A 19,798-nucleotide genomic window follows, 5' to 3' on the forward strand; every position below is an offset into this window, starting at 1 on the left:
TCCCCGCGGGGACGGGGCTCTGCCGCCGGGACCGCGGGCAATAAACTCGTGGTGTTTGTGAACCGGCTCGGCTCGGCTCGGCTCGGCTCGGCTCGGCTCGGCTCGGCTCGGCTCGGCTCGGCGGGGCGATCACGGGAGGGGGCGGAGCCTCCCTGGCACCGCCCGCTCCCGCGTCACATGCCGCCGCCCGGAGCGGCCTCGGCGCCCTCGTCACGCGGGCGGGGCCGGAGCGGCGGCGGCGGCGGGATGGAGGAGGAGGGCGGCTACGGTCAGTGCGGGGCCCGCGGGGCGTTGCTGGGGGGTCCCCGGGGGAACGGGGCTGGGCAGGGGGGAGCGTCCAGCACCCCGGGGGGGCGCGGGGCTCTGGGGCCCCCACCTGGACCGGGCCGCGGCGGGGCGAAGGGCCGGGGCGGGTCCCGCGGCCCCGGGCAGGCAGCCGGCCGGGGGCCGGGGCGAGGGGCCGCGCCGGGGGGGTGTCCGCGGAGGGGTGGTCGGGCTCTACCGGGCGGGCAGGAGTGATGGGCCCGGGCTTTCCCAAAGCCGGGGTCGGCGGCTCCAGGTCGGGCTGGGGCTCGGGGGCGGCGGGACCCGCGCCCGCAGGTGACAGGGCGGCTGCTCGCCCACGCGCGGCCGCGGCCTTCGCGGCACCGGCCGGGCGGGGCCGAGGGGACGGTGGGGGAAGCGCGGGGAGGAAACCGGCAACTGGTGCCTGCGGGGAGCGGGACCCGCGGGGCGAGCTGCTGGGGGCTGGTCCCCCTTGCACCCCCCGCAGCCCCGGGACCTCCCGCTTCGCTGGCGGCACCTCCCGCTTCGCTGGCGGCACCGCCTTGTCCTTCCGCGGGGCTCAGCCCCAGTGGCCCCGCGCAGCCGGCGCCGTGCTGCTTTGCCGCTGCAGCTGCCCACGGTGTGGGACCTGCTGCCTGCAGCGTCAGTGCTGCCGGGCCCTGGGACCCGCTGCCTGCACGCCTTCCCTCCGCTGCATTTGGTATTCAGCTGCTGCCTCTGCGCGCTGTCTGAGTTCAGGCTCCGCAGATCTGCAGGGCAGGCTCGTGTCGATGGCATCCGTTGAACGTTTCGCACCACCCTGGCTTGGGAGCGCGTCTGCCTGGCGCGGGAGCGCCTGGTGTGCGCCCAGGGCCCGCTCCCAGGGTGGGCTGAGCGGGGCAAGGTGGCTCAGGGGCTGCAGGCCCCCTCTCTCATGCGTGTGCAGGTTGCTTTCCCGCTTTCCTCCATCCTCTGTGTCTGCAGAGTGTTCCCTCCCAGTGCCGAGGAGCTGGACCGGGCAGGAAGGCGCTGCCTGTGCTTTGACCCTCTGAGGCAGGTTCTGGTGGGTTGGCAGGTGTGTTTTCCTTGAGCAAGGATTTTGCTGAGCAGGAAGCTGGAGTTTGTCTGGATGAGATCTGAAACCAAGGTCCTAATGCTGTGAGCTGTGCTGGTGACCATTCTTCCCGGGAACTGAGGTCACCTGGGTGCTGCTGGTGCCAGTGAAGATGCTGCTGCCGGCAGTGCTGGCTCATGGGCCAGCTTCCTGCCTGCCGCAGTTGTGCAACGTAGCCAATTAGGAGACTGCTGTTCCACCCCAGAAGTGACTGCACTTGGTGGTGGAGAGTTTACTGTGCGAGATAAGGTGCAAACACCCGGCCCCGCTGGTGTGTGGCCCGGCACAGGCGTTGTCAGATGAAGCCCATTAGCGGGGGGGAGAGCACTGCAGGGAGCGATTCTGCGAGCAGGCTCTTGCTGCTTCCCGGAATTGCCTGGAAGACGTCCCGGATCATTTGTCAGCATCAGAAATTGCCCGCTCACCACACCGTGGGTGCCACAGGGCGGCGCACAGGATGGGCGGCACAGCCACCTCCAAATCCCCACCGCTGTCCCTGTTGTGGGGGCATCACGATCTGCAGCTCTCCCAAAGCCCTTGAGCTCTGTTGGTTTTGCAGAGGACAGTCTGCCGAGGCGTCGGCATGGTGGGAGCCCGACAGGGAGGCTCTTGCTGGTGGGATTGTGCTGACGCCAGTGTCTGCCCTGCGATAACACAGCCCCTCTCCAGCCGTCTGCCTCAGCAGAGAGCAAATCCCAGGGTGAGCAGCTGGCAGCACAGATGCAGGCTCCTGCCAGGGTGTGGGACCGCGCTCCCACCCCCTTCTCAACATCTCCCCCCAGGGACAGCGGTGACACTGAACCCATCCCTAGGCTGGAGCTGAGCGAGTGTGGCGGTGTGGATGCAAACGCCTCTGGATGGTGGGGCAGCAGTGTCATGGTAGGGAACTGGCCTGGCTGCTCCTGACCTGCTGAGCTGCAGCACCAGTGAGCAGCCTGCCGCAGGGAGCACGATCCCATCCCGGCACCATGTCCTGAGCTGGGCCCCGTCTTGTCTCAGGCCCAGCCCCGGGGCGAGGATTGGGCAGCGCTGGTAATCCTGCAGCACCCAGGGGATTACTGCTTGCTCTGGCCTTGGGGATTAAGGGATTTCTCTAAGCGGGGCTGATGCAGCCTCCCGCAAAGCAGCTTGTGCCTGGGGGGCCTCGCCGTCTGGGGCAGGATGGCTGGTGTCAGGAGGTGGGGTGGGCTGTGTGAGGTGCGGGAGATCCCTGAAGGGGGGGTGGGCTCTCAGGTCCCCTGGCAGGCTGGGGGGGTCCCCGCCCTCTCCCCGCTGCCAGCCCGCTCAGCCCTGGTTTGCTGGCAAGCCCTGGTAGTCCCCCTGGTGCGGGCTCAGCTGCTTTGGAGGCAGCCCGGGACTGTGGCATGCACCTCTGCACCGAGGGGACTGGGGTCATGGGGGATGCTGCTGGGGGGCTGGCGGTGATGCAGGGGTGAGCCAGGGCGAGTCACTGGGCCCGGCTGGGGGAGCAGCTCTTCTGCATAGCTCTGGAGCTCCCAGGTCGAAGACACAGGGATGGTGCAGAGATGGCACTGGGCTCGGAGAGCAGAGCCAGGGGCTGGTGCCAGCGGGGCTTGGGTAGCACCGCCTTGGGCAGAGGCAATTAGCTGCTTCCTCTCCTGAGATTTTCGAGAGCAGAGGACAATAAGCCATGTTGCTGACACTCAGCAATTATACATCAGGGATGCAGCAGGGCCCGCGTGTCCCTGAGCAGTCGTTTCAGCCCTTCTATGCGCTGGGCCATTGCGGCGGGGTCAGAAGTTTCTGCTCTGGGCCTGAGGGAGGGGGGAGGCTGGTGGTGGGAGGCAGCTCTCTGGGGCCCCGCTTTCTGGCAGGCAGAGGATCGGGGCCCAGAGTCGTGCTTAGCATAACCCCGGGGTGTTTGTAAACACTCCACCTTGCCCAGGCAGGGTGCAAGGATCGAGGCGGGTGTCCGGGTTGCTCAGCCCGGGAAGTGCCGCCTGGTCCTGCTTCAAGCTGGCTGGTGCACCTGCAGGTGCCCTTGCTGCACAGGGGTTTCTCTAGCTGCCAGTCTGGGCCGTGGGCAGGCACTCGCCGTGCCACATGCCAGGCTCAGCCCTGCATCTCCAGGCCCCTCTTGCCTGCTCTTGTGCCTCCCGGCTGCCAAAGGCCCCCGCCGATGTGGCAACCACCGCTTCGGCCCCTGGGAAAGGGAAAGTGGTGCCAAAACCAGAAGGTCAGTCATGTCAGCGGCGAGTGCCTGGCTGCCCTTGCAGCCCCATGAGCTGCCCTTCTCCTCTACCTTTCCTCCTGTCTGCAGCCACGCTGCTCCTGGGAGCTGGGGTCCCCTCCTGCCCCGCACCCTCCTGCCTGCAAGGGCAGCTTCCTCCCAGTGTGCCCTTCCCCGCCGCCTGCCCCGTCAGGGCTCCTGCCTGCCCAGCTCAGCTTTCTCCTAGCTCAGTGGGTCCCAGTGCTTGCCAGCGCAGACAAGCAGAGATTGCTGGCTCCCGGCAGCCAAAAGCCAGCAGCTGGGCTGTCCACAGGACGCTGCCTCATGCCCTGACAGGCTCTGGGTTTTGTTACTCACGGCCGTGCCCTGTGCTTGGGGATCGTTCCTGCTTGGAGGGAAAGAGCTGTCTGTCCGGTTTGGGTTTGCTTGGCGCCTGTGGGGCTGGGGGGACGCAGGTGCTGGGGGGCCGGAGGGCTGCGCCTTCCCCCAGCTTCACAGCTGGTCCTGAGGCTGGGATCCTGGGGCAGGACCCCCTCCACGGTTCCTGCTGCAGGAGCCCCCCAGCACTCCGGGACCGTGGCAGAGCAGGAGGCACCTCCATTGCTACCGAGGCACGCCTGGAGCTCAGCCGTCTGACCAGTATCGCCGGGGGGCTGGCAGAAGGCGCAGCGGGCCTGCCCGTGCATGGCGTGCAGGGCAGGCTCAGCCTGTCAGGGCTGTGCCAGGATCGGTGCCTGGGCCCTGCACCCCACAAGCAGGGGCTGTGGCGGCACCCCCTCTCCCCACGCCTCACCAGAGCCGCGTTATATCTCTTGGTGCACCTTCCTTTATGCAGTGCTGGTTGCTATGCGACCGCCGGCTCCCGATGCTTAACGCTCTAATACTGAGGGATAAAACCGCTCTAAAAATACCCCACTGCCGGCCCCCCGCGGGGGCAAGGGGGCTGCTGGGGGGCAGGCAGCCTGGGTCGGGGGGGCTGCCGGGGAGTTCCCAAACTCCTTGTCCTCTAAGTGGCTTTGAGCTGCCGGCCGGTGCATTGGGAGCAGAGCGGGCTGGTGTGCAGGCAGGGAGCAGCGGGGATTGGCTGGGGCTGGCGCGTGGGCTCCTGCAGCTGGAGCTCCCCTGCCAGAACCGCCTTCCCTGGCTCCAGCAAGAGTGGGGAGTCCTCCGGCTCCCCTGCCTGCACCCTGCCTGCAGGCCCTGGCACAGGGGAGCCTGCTGCTCAGCCACACGGCACCTGCCAGGCCTCTGCCTGCTCCTGCCTGCCTCATCAGAGCTGGCAGCGTCCTGCCCGGGACCTCCACAGCATGGGGACAGTCAGCGAGCTCTGTGCCTCCAGTTTCCAGGCCTTCCTCTGCCCCTCGGTGGCTGCCAAGGCAGGTAGGTGCTTCGTGCCCTCTCCTCTGCTCGCCACAGGGTTCCCATCCCCCCTGGCAGATGTGGCGGTGCCCACAGCTCCGGCTCCATATGGCTCCTGCTGACAGCGGCACAGAGAGTCCTCGCTGTCTTGCCGCCTACTTCCCCCACGCACCGCTGCCCTCCCCAGGCTCGGGCTTCTGCAAGCGCTGAGCCCAGGGAGGACAACCGGGCACCAGGCTGCCTTGTGTGGCATTGCCCTGCACCGGTGCTGAGTGCCAAGCTGGGACGGGGGTTGCTCGGGAGCCAGCGGCGGTGGCCAGGGAGGGTGCATGCAGCCCGGTGCAGCTGTGGCAGGTCCTGTCCCAGCCCCTCACCCTCCTGCCCTGGGCGATATGTGAGCGCTCCTCTGCCCTCGCCGCTGCAAGTGCATGTGGCTGCAAGGGCAGCTTGAGGCAGCGCTCTCCAAACCGAAATCTGTGCAGGACAGCCCAGCGCCTGCTGCTTTGGGGCTGCTGTTGTGGGCCGGCCGCCTGTGTGAGCTGCTGCTGTCTGTAGGTTCCTGCCTGAGTGTGGGACTGGGGCTGGCTGTGCCGTGGGGCATGGAGCTGCGAGACCTCCTCCAGCCAGCCCTGCACCCTGCTGGCAGCTGAGGCCGAGCAGCAGCGGGCTCTGTTCTGCCTGAGGCCCAGCACAGTGAACGGTGCAGAGAGCAAGCAAGGCACCTGCCAGGCGGTGCTCCCGGCACCGGCACAGTGCTCAGTGCATGTGGACATGGCTGAGCCGGTGCTCAGCCAGCCACACCGTGGGCCAGGGCTCTGTGCATGGGGGTGCAGGAGCCTGGAGCTGCTGGGGAGTGAGGCAGTGGCTGTGGACATGGGTTCCCTGCCAGGCTCTGGGCACAGGGAGTGGGGGTGACGGGCAGGGCTGTGCCGAAGCAGCATGAGGGCCCTGGCTGGCTCTGGGTGCAGGGCCTGGCCGCCTGGGAGGGTCTTTCCTGGACCTGCCTGTCCCTGAACCCTTCTCGTGACATACCTCGGCTGTCGATGGGGAAGGACAGGGCTGACGCAAGCCAGGATGCGCACACAGCACGGTGAAAACAGGATGTGGTGCGCTGAGACAGGCAGGAAGTTTTTCGGGGCCCCCTGGGCCCCCCAGCTGCGGGACATGGCAGGCGCAAGCAGCGGCGTCCCACAGCAGAGCCCAGTGACAGCCCTGGCTGGTGCTGTGGGCTTGTCCCCACCGTCTGCCTAAACCCAGTGCCTTTGCCCCTGCGGCGTGGCCCGGCACAGGCCCGGTGTGGGCTGGCGGGAGGGCTGGGTAGTGGTGCAGCACAGCTGTGGGCTGAAGGACTGACGCAAGGCTTCCAAAGCCCTTCCTCCCCTTGCTCCGTAGCCGGTGTTCTGGGTGCTGTTTCTCCATCTTGCACTGCCGAGCAGGATTTAGCTGAGTCAAGGTGGCCAAGGCTTACACGGCCTCTCCAGGCAGCTGACAGCGGGACGGGAACGTGCCAGGGGTTTGCTCCCACTGCAGGCACAGCCCCGCGCGCCCCAGACTCTGCCACACAGTGGTCCCATATGGAGCGGTGGGGTCTGTACAGGGACCCTGGAGCAAGGGGGTGAGACAGTGGGGAGCAGCCTCCCATGGGGACCAGCATCGCTCCTGGCCCTGCTCCTGGTCCCGGTTCTGTTTCTGTCTGGCCGTGTGACCTGCTGTAGAGTCTGCTGAGGGCAGCAGGCACTGGCGGTCCCCACAGCCCTCCCAGTCCTGCCTGGGGCTCAGTCCTTACAGCCTGTGCAGGACCTGGATCTGCAGCGGGGAGTCTGGCAGAGCCAGATGGGGAGCTGTGGGGCAGGGCCGAGGGTCTGCTGGGGTGGGGGGCCCCAGCTGGTGGAGGGGAGGGGACCCCAGCATCGCTGCAGCGAGCTCAAGATGTGCCAGGTGGAGTGTCCTGGGCAGCCCCCAAGGAAGGAAGGGCCAGGCCAGCCCTCGGTGCCTGCCTGGCAGGGCCCCCAACACATCACATCCCCTGACCCCAGTGCTGAGGAGGGGGAGCAGGGCCCTGGCTGCCCCGTTTCCCCGCCCAGCCGGGAACAGAGGAGTTAAGGCACTGGCGGCCCTGGGCTCATTGCGGCAGGAACAGGGTGTTGCTGGTGCTGGCTCCTGGCAAGGCCAGGATGACGCCCAGGCGTCCCCGGAGCTCATTGGCCCGGCATGGCCCTGACTCACCCCAGGAAGCACCAGGGCGGGCAGGTGTCCGCACCCCAAAACAGCAGCACCTCTCCGGAGCCGCAGGCAGCGCGGGCACGGCCGAGGGAGCTGGTGGAGGCGGCCTGCCAGGATGGTGCTCAGGGCGGAGGGCAGCGGTGAGCCTGGCCCAGGGGTGCGGGGAGGCTGGTGGGGCCGGGGCGAGGGGGAGGCGGGCAGGCAGCTCCGCATCTGCCCTGCTCCTGTGCCACTGGCCCTGCCTGCTTGTTTTGGGAGTAGGAAGGAGCATGGGGGGCGAGCATGGCCTTTGCATGCCACGGGGGGCTTTGCTCCGTGTTGGGCACGGAGGGAGTTGGGGACGTGCTGCTGCTCCTGCTCCCAGCTGCCACAGACCCCAGCGACCTTGGAGCCCAGCACAGACGGAGGAATCCTACCAGTGCCCCTTGCTGCCCTCCTGCTGCTGCTGGTGTGCAGGGTCCTCGGGCTCGGCTGTCAGCAGCAGGAGCTGCAGGAGCCCCCGGACCCCCTGCACTGGGGCCACATGCTAGCGGGGAGCAGGTGCCAGTGCTAGGATCCCCACAGTCCTGTGGGTCGCTGTGCCCCAACTCCTGTGCCAGGATGAAGCTGGGGCAGCAAGCGCCGCTCGGGTCTCCCCTTCCCTGCAGCCCACGTCAAGGCTTGCTGGCCTCTCGGGAGCCATTTGGGCTCTGCTCCGCTCTGCGGGGCGGGTGCCGTGCAGAGTGCTGGGGAAGGGTTAACGCCCTCTTCCTTCCCCAGAAAAGCTCTTGCGTCTGGGGTTTCTCTTCCTCTGGCTGCTGCTGACATGGCTGGACCACTGTCACGAGTGCTTACCCTCCACCGCAGCAGCGTGGGCAGGGAGGGACATTCTCAGGCTCCTGTACAGACCCACCGGCCCCCTCTGCCCTGCAGCCTCGCATTCTCTGCTGCGCCTGCCTCGCGGCCTGCCGAGACCCCTGCCCGCTTGCAGGTGGGCAGGGGAGGCAGAGCTGCTCCTGCTGGGGCTCCCTTGCTGCTCGTCAGCTGAGCGCCAGCGGGTCCCTTTGCTGGCTCCAGCCGAGCGCCCTCGGCCAGGTCACCTCAGGGCAGGTCCAGCCCAGGCACTGAATTTCACATCCCCTGTGGCCGCGGTTGGACGGGAGGGTCCTGCGGCACAGCGAGGAGCGCTGCAGCCCAGGGATTTAGGGGGTTTTGTATCTGGCAACAGGCATGCGATGCAGCTCGGCCCTCCCACAGCAAGCCTGGGCTTGCCAGGTGCCCTGGGCACCGGGCAGGAGGGGCCGAGCACCTGCGGGAACGGCACTGGGGTGCGTGAAGGGTGCTTGGATGTTCGATAAGGCAAACCTCCAGTATTTTAAGTTTAAATAACTTTTAACCTGGTGCCATGAGCAGGGTTGTCTGGTTCATACTTCCTAGCGTCGGAGACTGAAAATATTGGGAAGCGTTGCCGTCACGTCTGGAGGGATGGTGTCGCAAGCCAAGGCTGCCTCTAACCTTGGCAGTGGGGGATTTTTGCGAAGGAGGAAGCTCGTCAGAAAGCCTAAGCGGAGCCAAGGAAGTGCTGAGTTCAGAGATTCGGTTTGCGTGGTTGCGATTGCCCCAGGGGCGCGTGCGGCTCCCACGGAGGAGGCGGCGGCGGCTCGGGGAGAAACCATGCGCAGTTGAGGACGGTGCCGGTCCAAAGGCATGTGGCATCCCTGGGCACTGGGACGGGGCAGGCGGCTGTGCTGGGGACGCTTCGGGTGAGTCCAGGCTGGTGGCAGTGGTGGCCTGGAGACCACAGCCGTGGCGGCATGCGGGGCCTCAGCAGAACAGAGCGGTAATGTTTGGGGAAGGAGAGGGCAGTGGCAGCCCTGCCGCACGCCTGTCCCCAGCACCCCTAGGCAGGAGGCCGCGCAAGGGCCCAGCCGGTGGGTGCTGCTGCCACCTCCCTCAGGGACGGTGCTCTGGAGGGACAGTGCTTTGGTGTTTCCACAGGCGGCCTTGATGTGGCATGCAAGGGAGCTGCTGGGAGCTGCTGGAACCTGCTGGCAGAGGTGGGAGGCACGGGTGGTAGACAAGGGCCAGGAGCGCTGCAGGAGGAGCGGGTGACCTTGGGGACGGGCGAGAACAGAAGCGGGATGCCGTGTCGCTGCAGAGTGGGAGGTCACGCGCTGGGGAGCACCAGGAATGTGCCAGGAGCTGCGGGGCTCAGGAGCAAGCAGGAGACGTGCAGCAGCCCCGGGCTTGAGCCTCGGGGATGGTGTTGGGCAGGGGGTGCCTGGCTCCCACCGGGTGACAGGGAGGTGTAGATTGCACGGCATGTGGGTGAGGTTTGTCTGGAGGGTGTGCCGGCTCCGGGCCCTGGCTCAGAAGGACAGATCCAGCACAGAGGGGGCTGCAAGGGTGGCCAGGAGCTGGTTTTCTCCAGGGCTGGCCTGGTGTGGCAGAGCAACCTGTGGGGCTCCAGGTCCGTGTGGAGCCGGGTACTATGGGGCACAGCAGAGCTGCCCAGCCATAGCAGGGACCAGGACAGGCACCAACACCCACCCAGCTAGGGTAGAGTGGAGTTAAACTGGACTTGGTGGGGTGGCAGGGCTGGGGCCGGGGCGAGGAGTGCTGGAGCCAGTCCAGGGGCCGTGCTGGTCCTTGCTGCTTGGCTGCTGCGGGCTGAATCAGCAGGAACCGGCAGTGCCCGGCTCCCCCGCTGTAGCTGCTGACACTGCCTGGCGGGACGATGCCTTGGCCTTTGCATTCCTCACGTGCTGTTGGTGGCACTTGGCTGCTGTGCAGGGCTGGGGGCACTGCTTGATGGCCCGGCTCCTCTGGGCACCCAGCAGGTCCACATCCCAGGTTCTGATGGGCCTTGGGCTGCTGTCTGGGAGCAGAGGCTGTGCCTGGAGCCTGGCAGGGATGATTCCCATGGCCGCATGTGCTGACCTGACCGTGTCTCCATTCAGTGCCCAGTGACCTGACCCCGGAGGAGTGCCAGGAGCTGGAGAACATCCGCCGCCGCAAGCAGGAGCTGCTGGCTGACATACAGGTGTGATGCTGAGGGCCACTGCCTGCACGCACAATCCCCCTGGCCTGGACGTGGCAGCCTCTTGCTCGAGGCTGTCCCCAGGGAGGCAGGGGACAATCTCCCTGCCCATGTCACTGGGCAGGGTCCCTGCAGCCCCATCCAGAGTCCCTGGAACCGCTGCTGGGAAAGGGGAGAGTGGCCCAGGTGAGGCGGGGAGGAGACGCTGCCCTGGCCAGGGCTGTCCGTAATGGCCATGGGATCGGGGTGCAGTGCCCCAGACTGGCAGAACCCACGCAGGAGCAGACCCAGGCAGGGCCATGGGTGGGGTTTGTGCTCCTGTCCCCTTTCCTCACCACCACCCCCCTCCCTGTGGCCCATGGGGGCTCTCATGGACCTTCTGGGGCAGAGGATTGGAGCTGCTGGAACCACAGGGCAGGGCGAGCTGGGCCCGCGGGGTGGGCACCCGTGATCTGCTGCCCCACTGCCCGATAGCACTGCCTCTGCAGGGCCCCAGGGCCGGGGAGAGGGTCCCAGCAGGGGACGTGGGCCTGGGCTGGCAGCTGGCCTGCCCTGCCTGGCCGAGGCAGTCGCGGCTTTTCCTTGCACCCTGCAGAGCTCCGGGCCACGCGTTTGTGCCGTTCCCCGCGGCCCGGGGCACCGTCGTCTCCGTGCCAGCCCCTCCCTGGCACGGGCAGGGACTGTGTCTCTGGGCCAGGCCACTGCCCTGGCAAGTGACTGCGAGGTCAGTGCTCATCTGGGACACTCGTCAGTCATGTCCCTGATTAAGGCAGCAGAGGCTAATTACTGCCATATGCTGGGCATGATCTAAAGGGATTAGGGGGTAATTTTGTTAACCTCTGAATCTCTTCCTTCCTGCACGCTCGGAGCATGGCGATGCTGCAGGGGGATTAGCAGCAGGGTGCAGCCAGCCCCCTCTGCGAGCACCCCAGATCTGGTTCAGCCCCAGGGCAGCACTCGGGGTGGGAAGGAGGGAAGGAAGGGGGGGCTGCCGAGGCCTCCTGGGGGAATGGCCCCGGGACTGCCTTCAGGGCTGGGAGGCTGGAGGGTTTGGGAGGGAGGGAGGCACCTCCTGTCTCAGTGCGCTCTCTCCCTTCAGAGGCTGAAAGATGAGATAGCAGAAGTGACGAATGAGATCGAGAACCTGGGGTCCACGGAGGAGAGGTGAGTCCTCTGCTGTCACAGGGTCCCAGCAGAGCCTGGGGCCTCCGCTGAGCCCCTTCCCCTACAGCGGGGCTGGCCCTGGATGCTGGCTTGCTTGCGTGGTGTGGGAGCTGCGGGCAGCTGAGCGGTGCAGACTCATCCTGTGGGTGCTGGTGCGGGTGGCTTTCCCAAGCACTCTGAATTCCTTGGAGCAGTAGCAGGATCCCAGTCTGAACTGCTGCTCCAAAGGTCTGTTTTTCCAAGCCTCAGCCCCTCTGTCTGGCCACAGCGACTGTCGGACTTTGTTATTCTGAGCTGGCGCAGGCGGTGCCAGCCTGGGATTAGGGGGTCCCGGCAGCCGACGGGAGCTGACTCGCAGCATCGTTTCCGATCACCCACTGGGGCATGAAGGCTGTCACCCTCACGCTGGCCCCACTGGGGCCTGAAGGCTGTTCTCCCCAGACCCCTGCCACACCCAGTTTGCCCTAGCCTCTCCCCATGCAGAGGTGACCTGCTGGGATGCTGTACCCAGCAACCCCTCTGCACAGGGTGTTCCCATGGACGAGGCACAGCAACTCCTCTTTGCTCCAGGGCCCGGCGGGCTGAGAGCAGCCCCATGCTGTTCTGCCGTGGAGCGGGGCAGAGACATGGAGCAGTGTGCTGGCTTCGCCACATGAAGGTTCCACACAGGGGACCTGGCCCAGTCCGAGTTGCTCTGTTCCCGTTCGGTCCAGGCTGACCACTCCCCGCAGTGCTCTGCCAGAGGGGAGAGGGGGCAGGCAGGAGGCAGCCAGGTCTCTCCTGGGTGCTCAGAGCTGCTTTGTGCCTTGCAGGAAAAACATGCAGAGGAACAAGCAGGTGGCGATGGGCAGGAAGAAGTTCAACATGGATCCCAAGAAGGTACTGCGGGATGGGCTGGGCAGGGAGCGGGACAGTTCACGAGCCTGTCTGGGCCTGTGCTGGGCTCTGCCACCTCGCAGTCCATGTGCCTGGCTGCCCGCTGGGGCCGGGGCAGAGCCAGCGTCCAGGGCAGGGGCTGGGGAAGCAGCGGGTGGACTGGCAGGGACAGCAGCAAGCCCCAGAGCAGCACCTCTTGCACCACTCCAGGGCATCCAGTTCCTGATCGAAAATGACCTGCTGAAGAACACGTGCGAGGATATCGCTCAGTTCCTTTACAAGGGAGAGGGCCTCAACAAGACAGCCATCGGTGACTACCTGGGCGAGAGGTACGCTGGCCTGGGGTGGCTCGGGTCTTCTGAGGGTGCCCTGGGCTCTCACCGCCTAAGAGATGGGATGCTGCAGCTCTTTGAGCTTCCAGGGCAGCTGAGTGGGGGTGCATGGGGAGTTGGGCACCCTGAGTGCCAAGGTCAGCTGGGGGGCTGTTCAATCCGTGGCTGGCACTTGTGAGAGGCCAGTGTGTGCAAACCAGCCCAGGACTGCAGCTGAGGGGTAGCTGCAAGTTTTCCCCCACAAATGAGCAGTCTGGAGCAGGGCAGGGAGACGTGGGGCCGCTCGGCAGTCACAGGACTTGCTGATCATGCATCCCTCGTGCTCTGGCTTTGTTCCCACAGGGATGAATTCAACATCCAAGTCCTGCATGCCTTTGTGGAGCTGCATGAGTTCACTGACCTCAACCTCGTGCAGGCCCTGCGGTGAGTGAAGGGGGCTGGGGAACTGAGCCATGTCCCACCAGGGGAGATGGGCAGCGGGCTGGTGGGGGGCTGGAGCAACATGAGTGTGGCCAGAGGGAGTGTGGAGCCCCCAAAGCAGTGCGACGCCTCACTCTTCACAGGCAGTTCCTGTGGAGCTTCCGGCTGCCTGGGGAGGCGCAGAAGATCGACCGGATGATGGAGGCCTTTGCCCAGCGGTACTGCCAGTGCAACCCTGGCGTCTTCCAGTCCACAGGTAAGCACCTTTCTCAGCCCCTCTGTCCGGCCATCCTGCCTTGCAGCTGACTTTCCCCTCCGCCCCTGTAGACACCTGCTACGTACTCTCCTTCGCTATCATCATGCTGAACACCAGCCTGCACAACCCCAACGTCAAGGACAAACCCACAGCAGAACGCTTCATCGCCATGAACCGCGGCATCAACGACGGGGGGGACCTACCTGAGGAGCTGCTCCGGGTGAGGGATGGGACGCAGAGGGGCTGGGGCTGGGCTGCAGAGTTGGCCCGTTGCAGGGCTCCCGGGTGGAACAGAGCTGACGCCGTGTATTGTTGTACCAGAATCTCTATGAAAGCATCAAAAATGAACCCTTCAAAATCCCTGAGGACGATGGCAATGACCTCACCCACACGTTCTTCAACCCCGACCGGGAGGGCTGGCTCCTGAAGCTAGGTGAGTGCTGGCAGCCAGGCAGATGCGGCCCGGGGAGGAGCTGGGCCGTGTGTGTAATGCCTCTGGGCTGCGTGCACCACACCTGCTGTCCTGGCTCCTTGGAGCGTGGCCCTGCAAAGGGGCAAGAGGCTGCAGACAGGGGCACAGCCCCTATGGGGAAGGCATCCATACATCCAGCAGCCCTCTGTCTTCCCTGGGCTGGGTGGCAGGAGTGGACTTACAGCTGATGAGGCCCTGTGGTGCGGCTGGGTGGGCGTCCCGGGGGATTCTGCCTCTAGGTTGAGCAAGCCCTGGGGTGCAGAGCTGGTACCGGGGTCTGGTGTCAGAGCACAGAGACCGTGAGGCCCTTCTCATCACTGAGTCACAGCAGGGTCCTGTCGGAGCAGGCCCCCGGGAGTGAGCGGCGAGCTGCCCCAGGCTGCGTGCGTCCCCCCCTCCATGCCACAGACTGGTCCCTGCCTCACCTTCCCACAGCATTATCACCTCCGCATCCCGGCTCCACATGCAGGCAGCGTGCATGGCATCCCTGCGGCCCCGCTGCACAGCCTGGCTCTCGTGACCGGCGAGCCTGCCCCACGCCCTGGCTCCTGTGGCTTCTCCTCTCAGCAGCTCTGGGGAATCCTCTGCCTGGGTTAAGCGAGGGGGGATGATGGGGTGCTGGAAGGAGCGGGGTCTGGTGGGGGCCTTTCCCTGGGGCTCTCGCTGGGGTCGGGACTCTGTCCTCTCACCAGGGGGTGTTTCTGCTGTATTGCCACCCCCTCGGGATGGGAGAGGGGCCTTACCCCTCCCCGTGCCCTGACCAGTGCAGAGCCCGGCCCTGGGGCTGAGCAAAGGCCATCTGCCTACCGGCTCTGGGGTGGGGGGACATGGGGGAGAGCCCCAGACCTGCCTCTCCTGTCCCTGAGTGAGCTCAGCACACTGCTGGCAGAAGGGCCCCGTGCACGGCAGGTCGGCACCCGCCGCTTGTCGGGGCCGTTGGCAGCTGGGAGGGCAGAGAGGCGGCAGAGCAGCCGTGGGCTCCAGCCCGGCTGCCATGGCTCATCCCACTCGTGGGGCAGGGAGGGACCCCACAGGGAGGCCATGGGGGGGGAGCCAGGCCCTGCACCCCCCCAACCGAGCAGATCTGTCCCACAGAGCCACAGCGAGCCAGGGCAGGTTGGCCCCTGCAGTGGTGCCGCCTGCCCAGCTCCTCACGGCTTCCCTGCTGCAGCCCTGCCCCACTGACCCGCGTGGGGCGAGGGGGGTTCTTTGGGGTTTCCTCTTTTTTTTTTTTTCCCTTTTTTTTTTAATTTTCTTTTCTCCCTCATTTGTATGTTTCCATGATTTTGGCTCTTCCTTTCCTTGCCCCCAACTCCAGGAGGTACGTACCCCTCTCCCCGCTCTGCTCACACCGCTGGGGCTTCGTTTCCTTTTCGTTTTTAATTGCTGGTGATTAGTCTCATTGCTGCTGCTGCTAACCACCCGCACTGCCCCAGGGACCTCGCCTGCTGAGGGGTCAGCCCCGCTCCTGACGCCGCCAGGGCAGGGATGCCAGGGGTGCGGAGTACCGGCCCTGCCGATGCCGAACGCTCCCCGAGGTCTGTCGGCCCCCTCCACTACCCCGGCGCACCCCACAGCCCGGGGGTGGACAGGGTCGCAGCCGCTCCTTGCCCAGCTACTGGCAGGGGCCGCCCACCAGTCCGTGCTTCGCTGTGTGTGCAGGCAGCTCAGCCTGGCCGCAGTGGGTCTTTGCCTCCGGCACCACGAGAGATGGGGATGGGGATGGGTTTGGGATGTCCTCGGGAAGGGCCCCAGCCTGTGTGCAGGGGGTCCGGGGGGCTGCTGAGTGCCTGGAGCTGGATGGGAGCAGGCAGGAGCTGTCCGTGTGGTGCCCTGTGCCGCACTGGGGGCTCGTGGCAGTCCCCGTGCTGTGTGCCAGCACTGCCCTGGCTCCAGCACCTGCAGCCCCAGGGTGCGGGGGACCATCGGTGCTCGTCCCCGGGGCTGCGCTGGCCCTGGGGCCTGTCCCCCATCCGGCCCTGCAAGCGCTGCCTGACCCCGCGGAGCCCTGCACCCCCGCGGGCTCTAAACCCCGGGCTCTTCCTGTGCTCCCTGCGCTGTGGGCCCCTGCTTTGGCACATGGCCTCTTCCCACCTGCAGCCCTGGGAGAAGAGGTGGCCCTGGGGAGGGCTGGGGGCGGAGAGGGTCAAGCCCTGGGTTTTGGGGTGGGCTTGGCTGGAGGGAGGCAGAGGGGGTTTTTCCTCTAGGAAGTGTTGGCCCCAGCCGGGCTCTGGGGCAGACACTGGGGTGGGTGGCCAGCTGGCATGGAGGAGCAGGGAGGCACAGGGCCTTCCCGGCAGGGTGGGGGAGATGAGCACAGCCCCCAGTACACACAGTGCCTCCTTGCATCCACACTGGCCCCTGGGTGCTCGTCCCGCAGTGGCAGCACATCCAGCACCGCCGCGATGGCCAAAGCGCACCGGTGCGGTGGAGGGGGAGCCGGGCCCAGGGGTGAGCAGTCCTGGAGCCCAGGGAGCGGCTTCTCCCTCTGCGGTGACATTTGTGAAAATGCCTCCAACCAAAAGTCTGCGAGCCGTAGCCCTGGGCTCGTGCCTTGCCCTGGCACTGGGCTGTGCTGGCTGGGATGCAGCAGGGCTGTGGTCATTGTGAACCGAAAGCCCCTGCGTCCCCCCAAGAGCTGCATGGCTACAGCGTTCTCTGGCCATGCTCAGTGTTCTGGGTGGGAATGGGTGCAGTGCTCCCAGAATCGCAGAATCATTAAGGTTGGAAAAGACCGGTAAGATCATCAAGTCCAACCATAAGTCCAAGGCCTGGCCCGGCCCCCCCGCCACCCTCCGCCTCCATCCTCATCCGTCTGCTTTCCGCTCCTGCTCGTGCCCTGCGCGGCGTGGTGTGTGCTGCCTGCTGCTGCTGCGCCCGGCACCCGCCGGACTGCCTGGCTCTGCTTGCGCCCCGGCGCCCGGTGCTTGTCTGTGTGTGTCCGTGTGGGCTCCGGCTCTGCCGTAGCCTCTATGTGCCGCGAGCCTCCAGGCGCGTGCCCTGGCCACGCTCTGCCAGGGCTGCGCCCAACCTGCTCCTCTCTGCTCCCAGGAGGCAGGGTGAAGACGTGGAAGCGACGTTGGTTCATCCTGACTGACAACTGCCTTTACTACTTTGAGTACACAACGGTCAGTGACCTTAGCTCGGGGTGTTTTGAGCTGGGGCAGGGAAGGGCGCCAGATCCGGCCCAGTGCTCATCTGCCTGCATGGCGCAAACTGGGCGCAGCATCCCGGCGCGGGGCTGGCAGCCTGCCTCCTGCCATGCTGGGGTGCCGGTGACTGTAGGGGTGCAGGACGCGGCCCTCAGGCCAGGCAGCACTAGATGCCTGTTCAGAGAGGTGTTGGGGATAGGGGTGTTTGCAGCATCCAGCCTTGCTTGGGGCACACGTGTGGGGTTTGGAGGTATCCAGCCTGCAGCTAAAGCCTCTGCTTGGACCCACCAGGATAAAGAGCCCCGTGGCATCATCCCCCTGGAGAACCTGAGCATCCGCGAGGTGGAGGACTCGAAGAAGCCCGTGAGTGCCACGGCAGGGTCCCCCGGGGCTGGAGGGGCAGCCCTGGTGCTTTGGTTGGGGTAGGAGCAGGGCAGGGAAAGCTGGGAGGTGCTGCAGTCCCCGAGGGATGGCCCCGCAGCAGTTGCTGCCTCCACCCATCACAGCAGCGGGGTGCAGACCTGGGGCCAGTTACGGCAGTGTCCAGCGCTGGTGACAGGGCATGCCTGGGGACCATGGGGTGATGGTCACAGCATGTCCATCCATTGGGGGTGGCCGTGCCAGAGGAGCGCCTGCAGCCTCGGTGCTCTGCCTCGTCCTTCCCAGCCCGGGGTCCCTTTTGGAAGCGGGGGCTGCCTCTGAACGGTCGGTCTCCTCCCTCCCAGAACTGCTTTGAGCTCTACATCCCCGACAACAAGGACCAGGTGATCAAGGCCTGCAAGACGGAGGCGGATGGGCGCGTGGTGGAGGGGAATCACACGGTGTACCGCATCTCCGCCCCCACGCCTGAGGAGAAGGAGGAGTGGATCAAGTGCATCAAGTGAGTGCTTGGAGGAGCAGGTGGCACAGTGCTGGGCAGGGGCACAGCGGGGACCTGTCTGCTGTGCTTTGGGAGGGCAGTGCTTCCCAGGGCATCCTGCAAGGATGGGGGAATGGCTTTCCCAGGGGCACAAAGGGACCTGCCCGAGGCCCTGCCAGGCAGGTCAGACCCAACCTACAGCAGTTTTCACCTGGCTGTACAGCTAACCCCAGCCCTTGTTCCCCCTGCCAGGGCAGCAATCAGCCGGGACCCCTTCTACGAGATGCTGGCCGCCAGGAAGAAGAAGGTGTCCTCCACCAAGAGACACTAGCAGCCTCCCCTGGCGCTGCGAGGCTGGCATGCCCCTGGCAGCCCGAGCATCTCCCCTCCCTGGAGAGCTGTGGGGCTGGGGCTGTGCTGCAGCCTGGCCCTCGGGGCCCAGGACCCAGCTTCGCAGTTTCTTTACCTTGGGGAGAGGGAGGGGGCACAGGTGCCTCGGTGGCTCTGGCCTCCACATCACTGCCTCATCTCCAGGACAGCATCTTCATGGGCTGGAGCTGGGACAGCGACACCCCTGGGCGCGGGGAGCTGTGTCCTGTCCCAGGCTTGGCTGCAGGATGGGGAGTGCCATGTGTGTGTACCGTCCTCCCCTCCCGCCTCAGCCAGCTGTGGCCAGGCAGTAGGGCACCATGGGTGCTCTCCCTGCTCCCGATTCTCCCCTAGCAAACGTGCAGCCGCACGTGCTGCTTGGGTCCCCCCCAGCATCCACGTCCTGAAGCACTTGGGGTGTTCCGTCAGGAAGGTGAACAGCTGACGGTTAGCAGCTCGCGGTTTTGGGGTGCTGCAGGCGCTGGGGTGAAGGGCAGCAGCCCCGGGGCAGCTGGGGGGTGGCCCAGTGGAGGCATGACTCCTGGCCCTCGTTGTAGCGGGCCTGGGTCTGTCCTGGGCTTCCCCACATTGCTGCCTTGGACCTTCCCAGCTGTCCCCTGCACCAGGGACGGTCCCCACAGGTGCAGGGAGGGTTGACGGACAGGGAGTTGTCACCATCACGGTGTGCAGTGGTGCCACATGGGGCACAGACATGTCCTTGCCCAGCTGTGGGGTGCCAGAGCTCGGATGAGGGCTCTGGTCCGGCAGCACCAGGTGGCATTGCCCCTGGCATGTCCTTGCAGCACGATCCCCTCAGAGAGGGGCAGGGGAGACTGTGCCAGGTGTGGCTGTCGTCTTCTCAAGCACAAGCCCCCACTCCCAAGCAGGTGGTGAGATATGCCCAGAGCCTGTGCCAGGGACGACTGCTGTTGAGGGGTCTGGCTGGGCTGGGGGCTGCAGTGCCCCTGCCTCTGCCTTGCAAACACCCGTGTCTTGTCCTGTTCCCCCGGCCACTGTGGATGGTCTGGAGAGAGGCACCTGGATCAGTATTAGTCTATTTATCAGAGGTGTAAATACTCCTGTATAGTTTTCTCCTTTTAGATTATTTTGTATGTCGGGTTGTTCTGTGCAGAGGCCTCTCTGGAGGGCGGGGGGTGGCAGGATTTTTTATTCTAATCTCTTTTTGGTTTTTTTTGCCACGGCCTTGTAAACTAGTGCTGAGGATCTGCAGCAAATAAACATCGAACCACGCTTAGCCTCAGCCTCCTGTGGTCTCTGTGCGGCTAGGGATGGGCAGGAGCCCCCGGCACCTCACCGCCAGCTCGTGCCCCCGGCTTTGCGACCGGGTTCACGCTTCTCCCAGCTCCAACATCTCGGTGCCCAGCCCTGCAGTGATGCCTCATTGGATGAAGCTGGCAGTGCTACAGCCAACGTGGACCTGGTTTGAGTCTCTGCCTGTTCCCGTTCAAGGCCTCATGTTTCTTGGTGTGCTGGGAGGTGTTTGCGTGCCTTGTGCCCTCACCAGCTCCCCTCAGCTTCCCACTGGCTGCCAGGAGGGTTCCCTGGGGACCTTGCCACAGGGCTGGGGGGCCGTGGTGGGTCAGGATGGCTCCTGGTCCTGCAACCTGCGTGCCACCTGCCTGGTGTGCAGTGGGGCTGGCACCGAGCTCAGGTGGGTGGTGGGCAGCTACCCACCTGCAGGGACCTAGGGGCTGGACCGTGCAGCGC

General features: G+C 65.9%; 1 protein-coding gene across 3 annotated transcripts; it reads left to right on the forward strand.

Moving 5' to 3' along the window:
* Positions 1-246: 246 nt before the first annotated feature.
* On the forward strand, positions 247-19,325 carry CYTH1 (cytohesin 1). 3 transcript variants are annotated; one of them, XM_059828370.1, is made up of 14 exons: positions 247-268; positions 10,091-10,173; positions 11,270-11,334; positions 12,147-12,213; positions 12,421-12,539; positions 12,885-12,965; positions 13,106-13,218; positions 13,290-13,438; positions 13,540-13,651; positions 14,383-14,385; positions 16,742-16,818; positions 17,134-17,205; positions 17,568-17,722; positions 17,954-19,325. In XM_059828370.1, the coding sequence occupies exons 1-14, from the start codon at positions 247-249 to the stop codon at positions 18,030-18,032; spliced, it is 1,197 nt and encodes a 398-aa protein (XP_059684353.1). In that variant the 3' UTR covers positions 18,033-19,325. The 3 variants fall into 3 exon arrangements, with proteins under 3 accessions (XP_059684353.1, XP_059684352.1, XP_059684351.1); XM_059828369.1 differs by lacking the exon at positions 14,383-14,385; XM_059828368.1 differs by lacking the exons at positions 247-268; positions 14,383-14,385 and adding an exon at positions 7,265-7,291.
* Positions 19,326-19,798: the final 473 nt, after the last annotated feature.

This window comes from Gavia stellata, chromosome 22 (assembly GCF_030936135.1).
Source record: "Gavia stellata isolate bGavSte3 chromosome 22, bGavSte3.hap2, whole genome shotgun sequence".
Classification (NCBI taxonomy): domain Eukaryota; kingdom Metazoa; phylum Chordata; class Aves; order Gaviiformes; family Gaviidae; genus Gavia; species Gavia stellata.

Excerpts from the sequence above, each read along its gene's own strand:
- CYTH1 (XM_059828370.1), top strand. The coding sequence starts at position 247 with ATGGAGGAGGAGGGCGGCTACG. Across the intron at positions 12,540-12,884 it reads GGTGACTACCTGGGCGAGAG|GGATGAATTCAACATCCAAG; the intron begins GTACGCTGGCCT and ends TTGTTCCCACAG. Across the intron at positions 13,219-13,289 it reads TGGCGTCTTCCAGTCCACAG|ACACCTGCTACGTACTCTCC; the intron begins GTAAGCACCTTT and ends CCGCCCCTGTAG.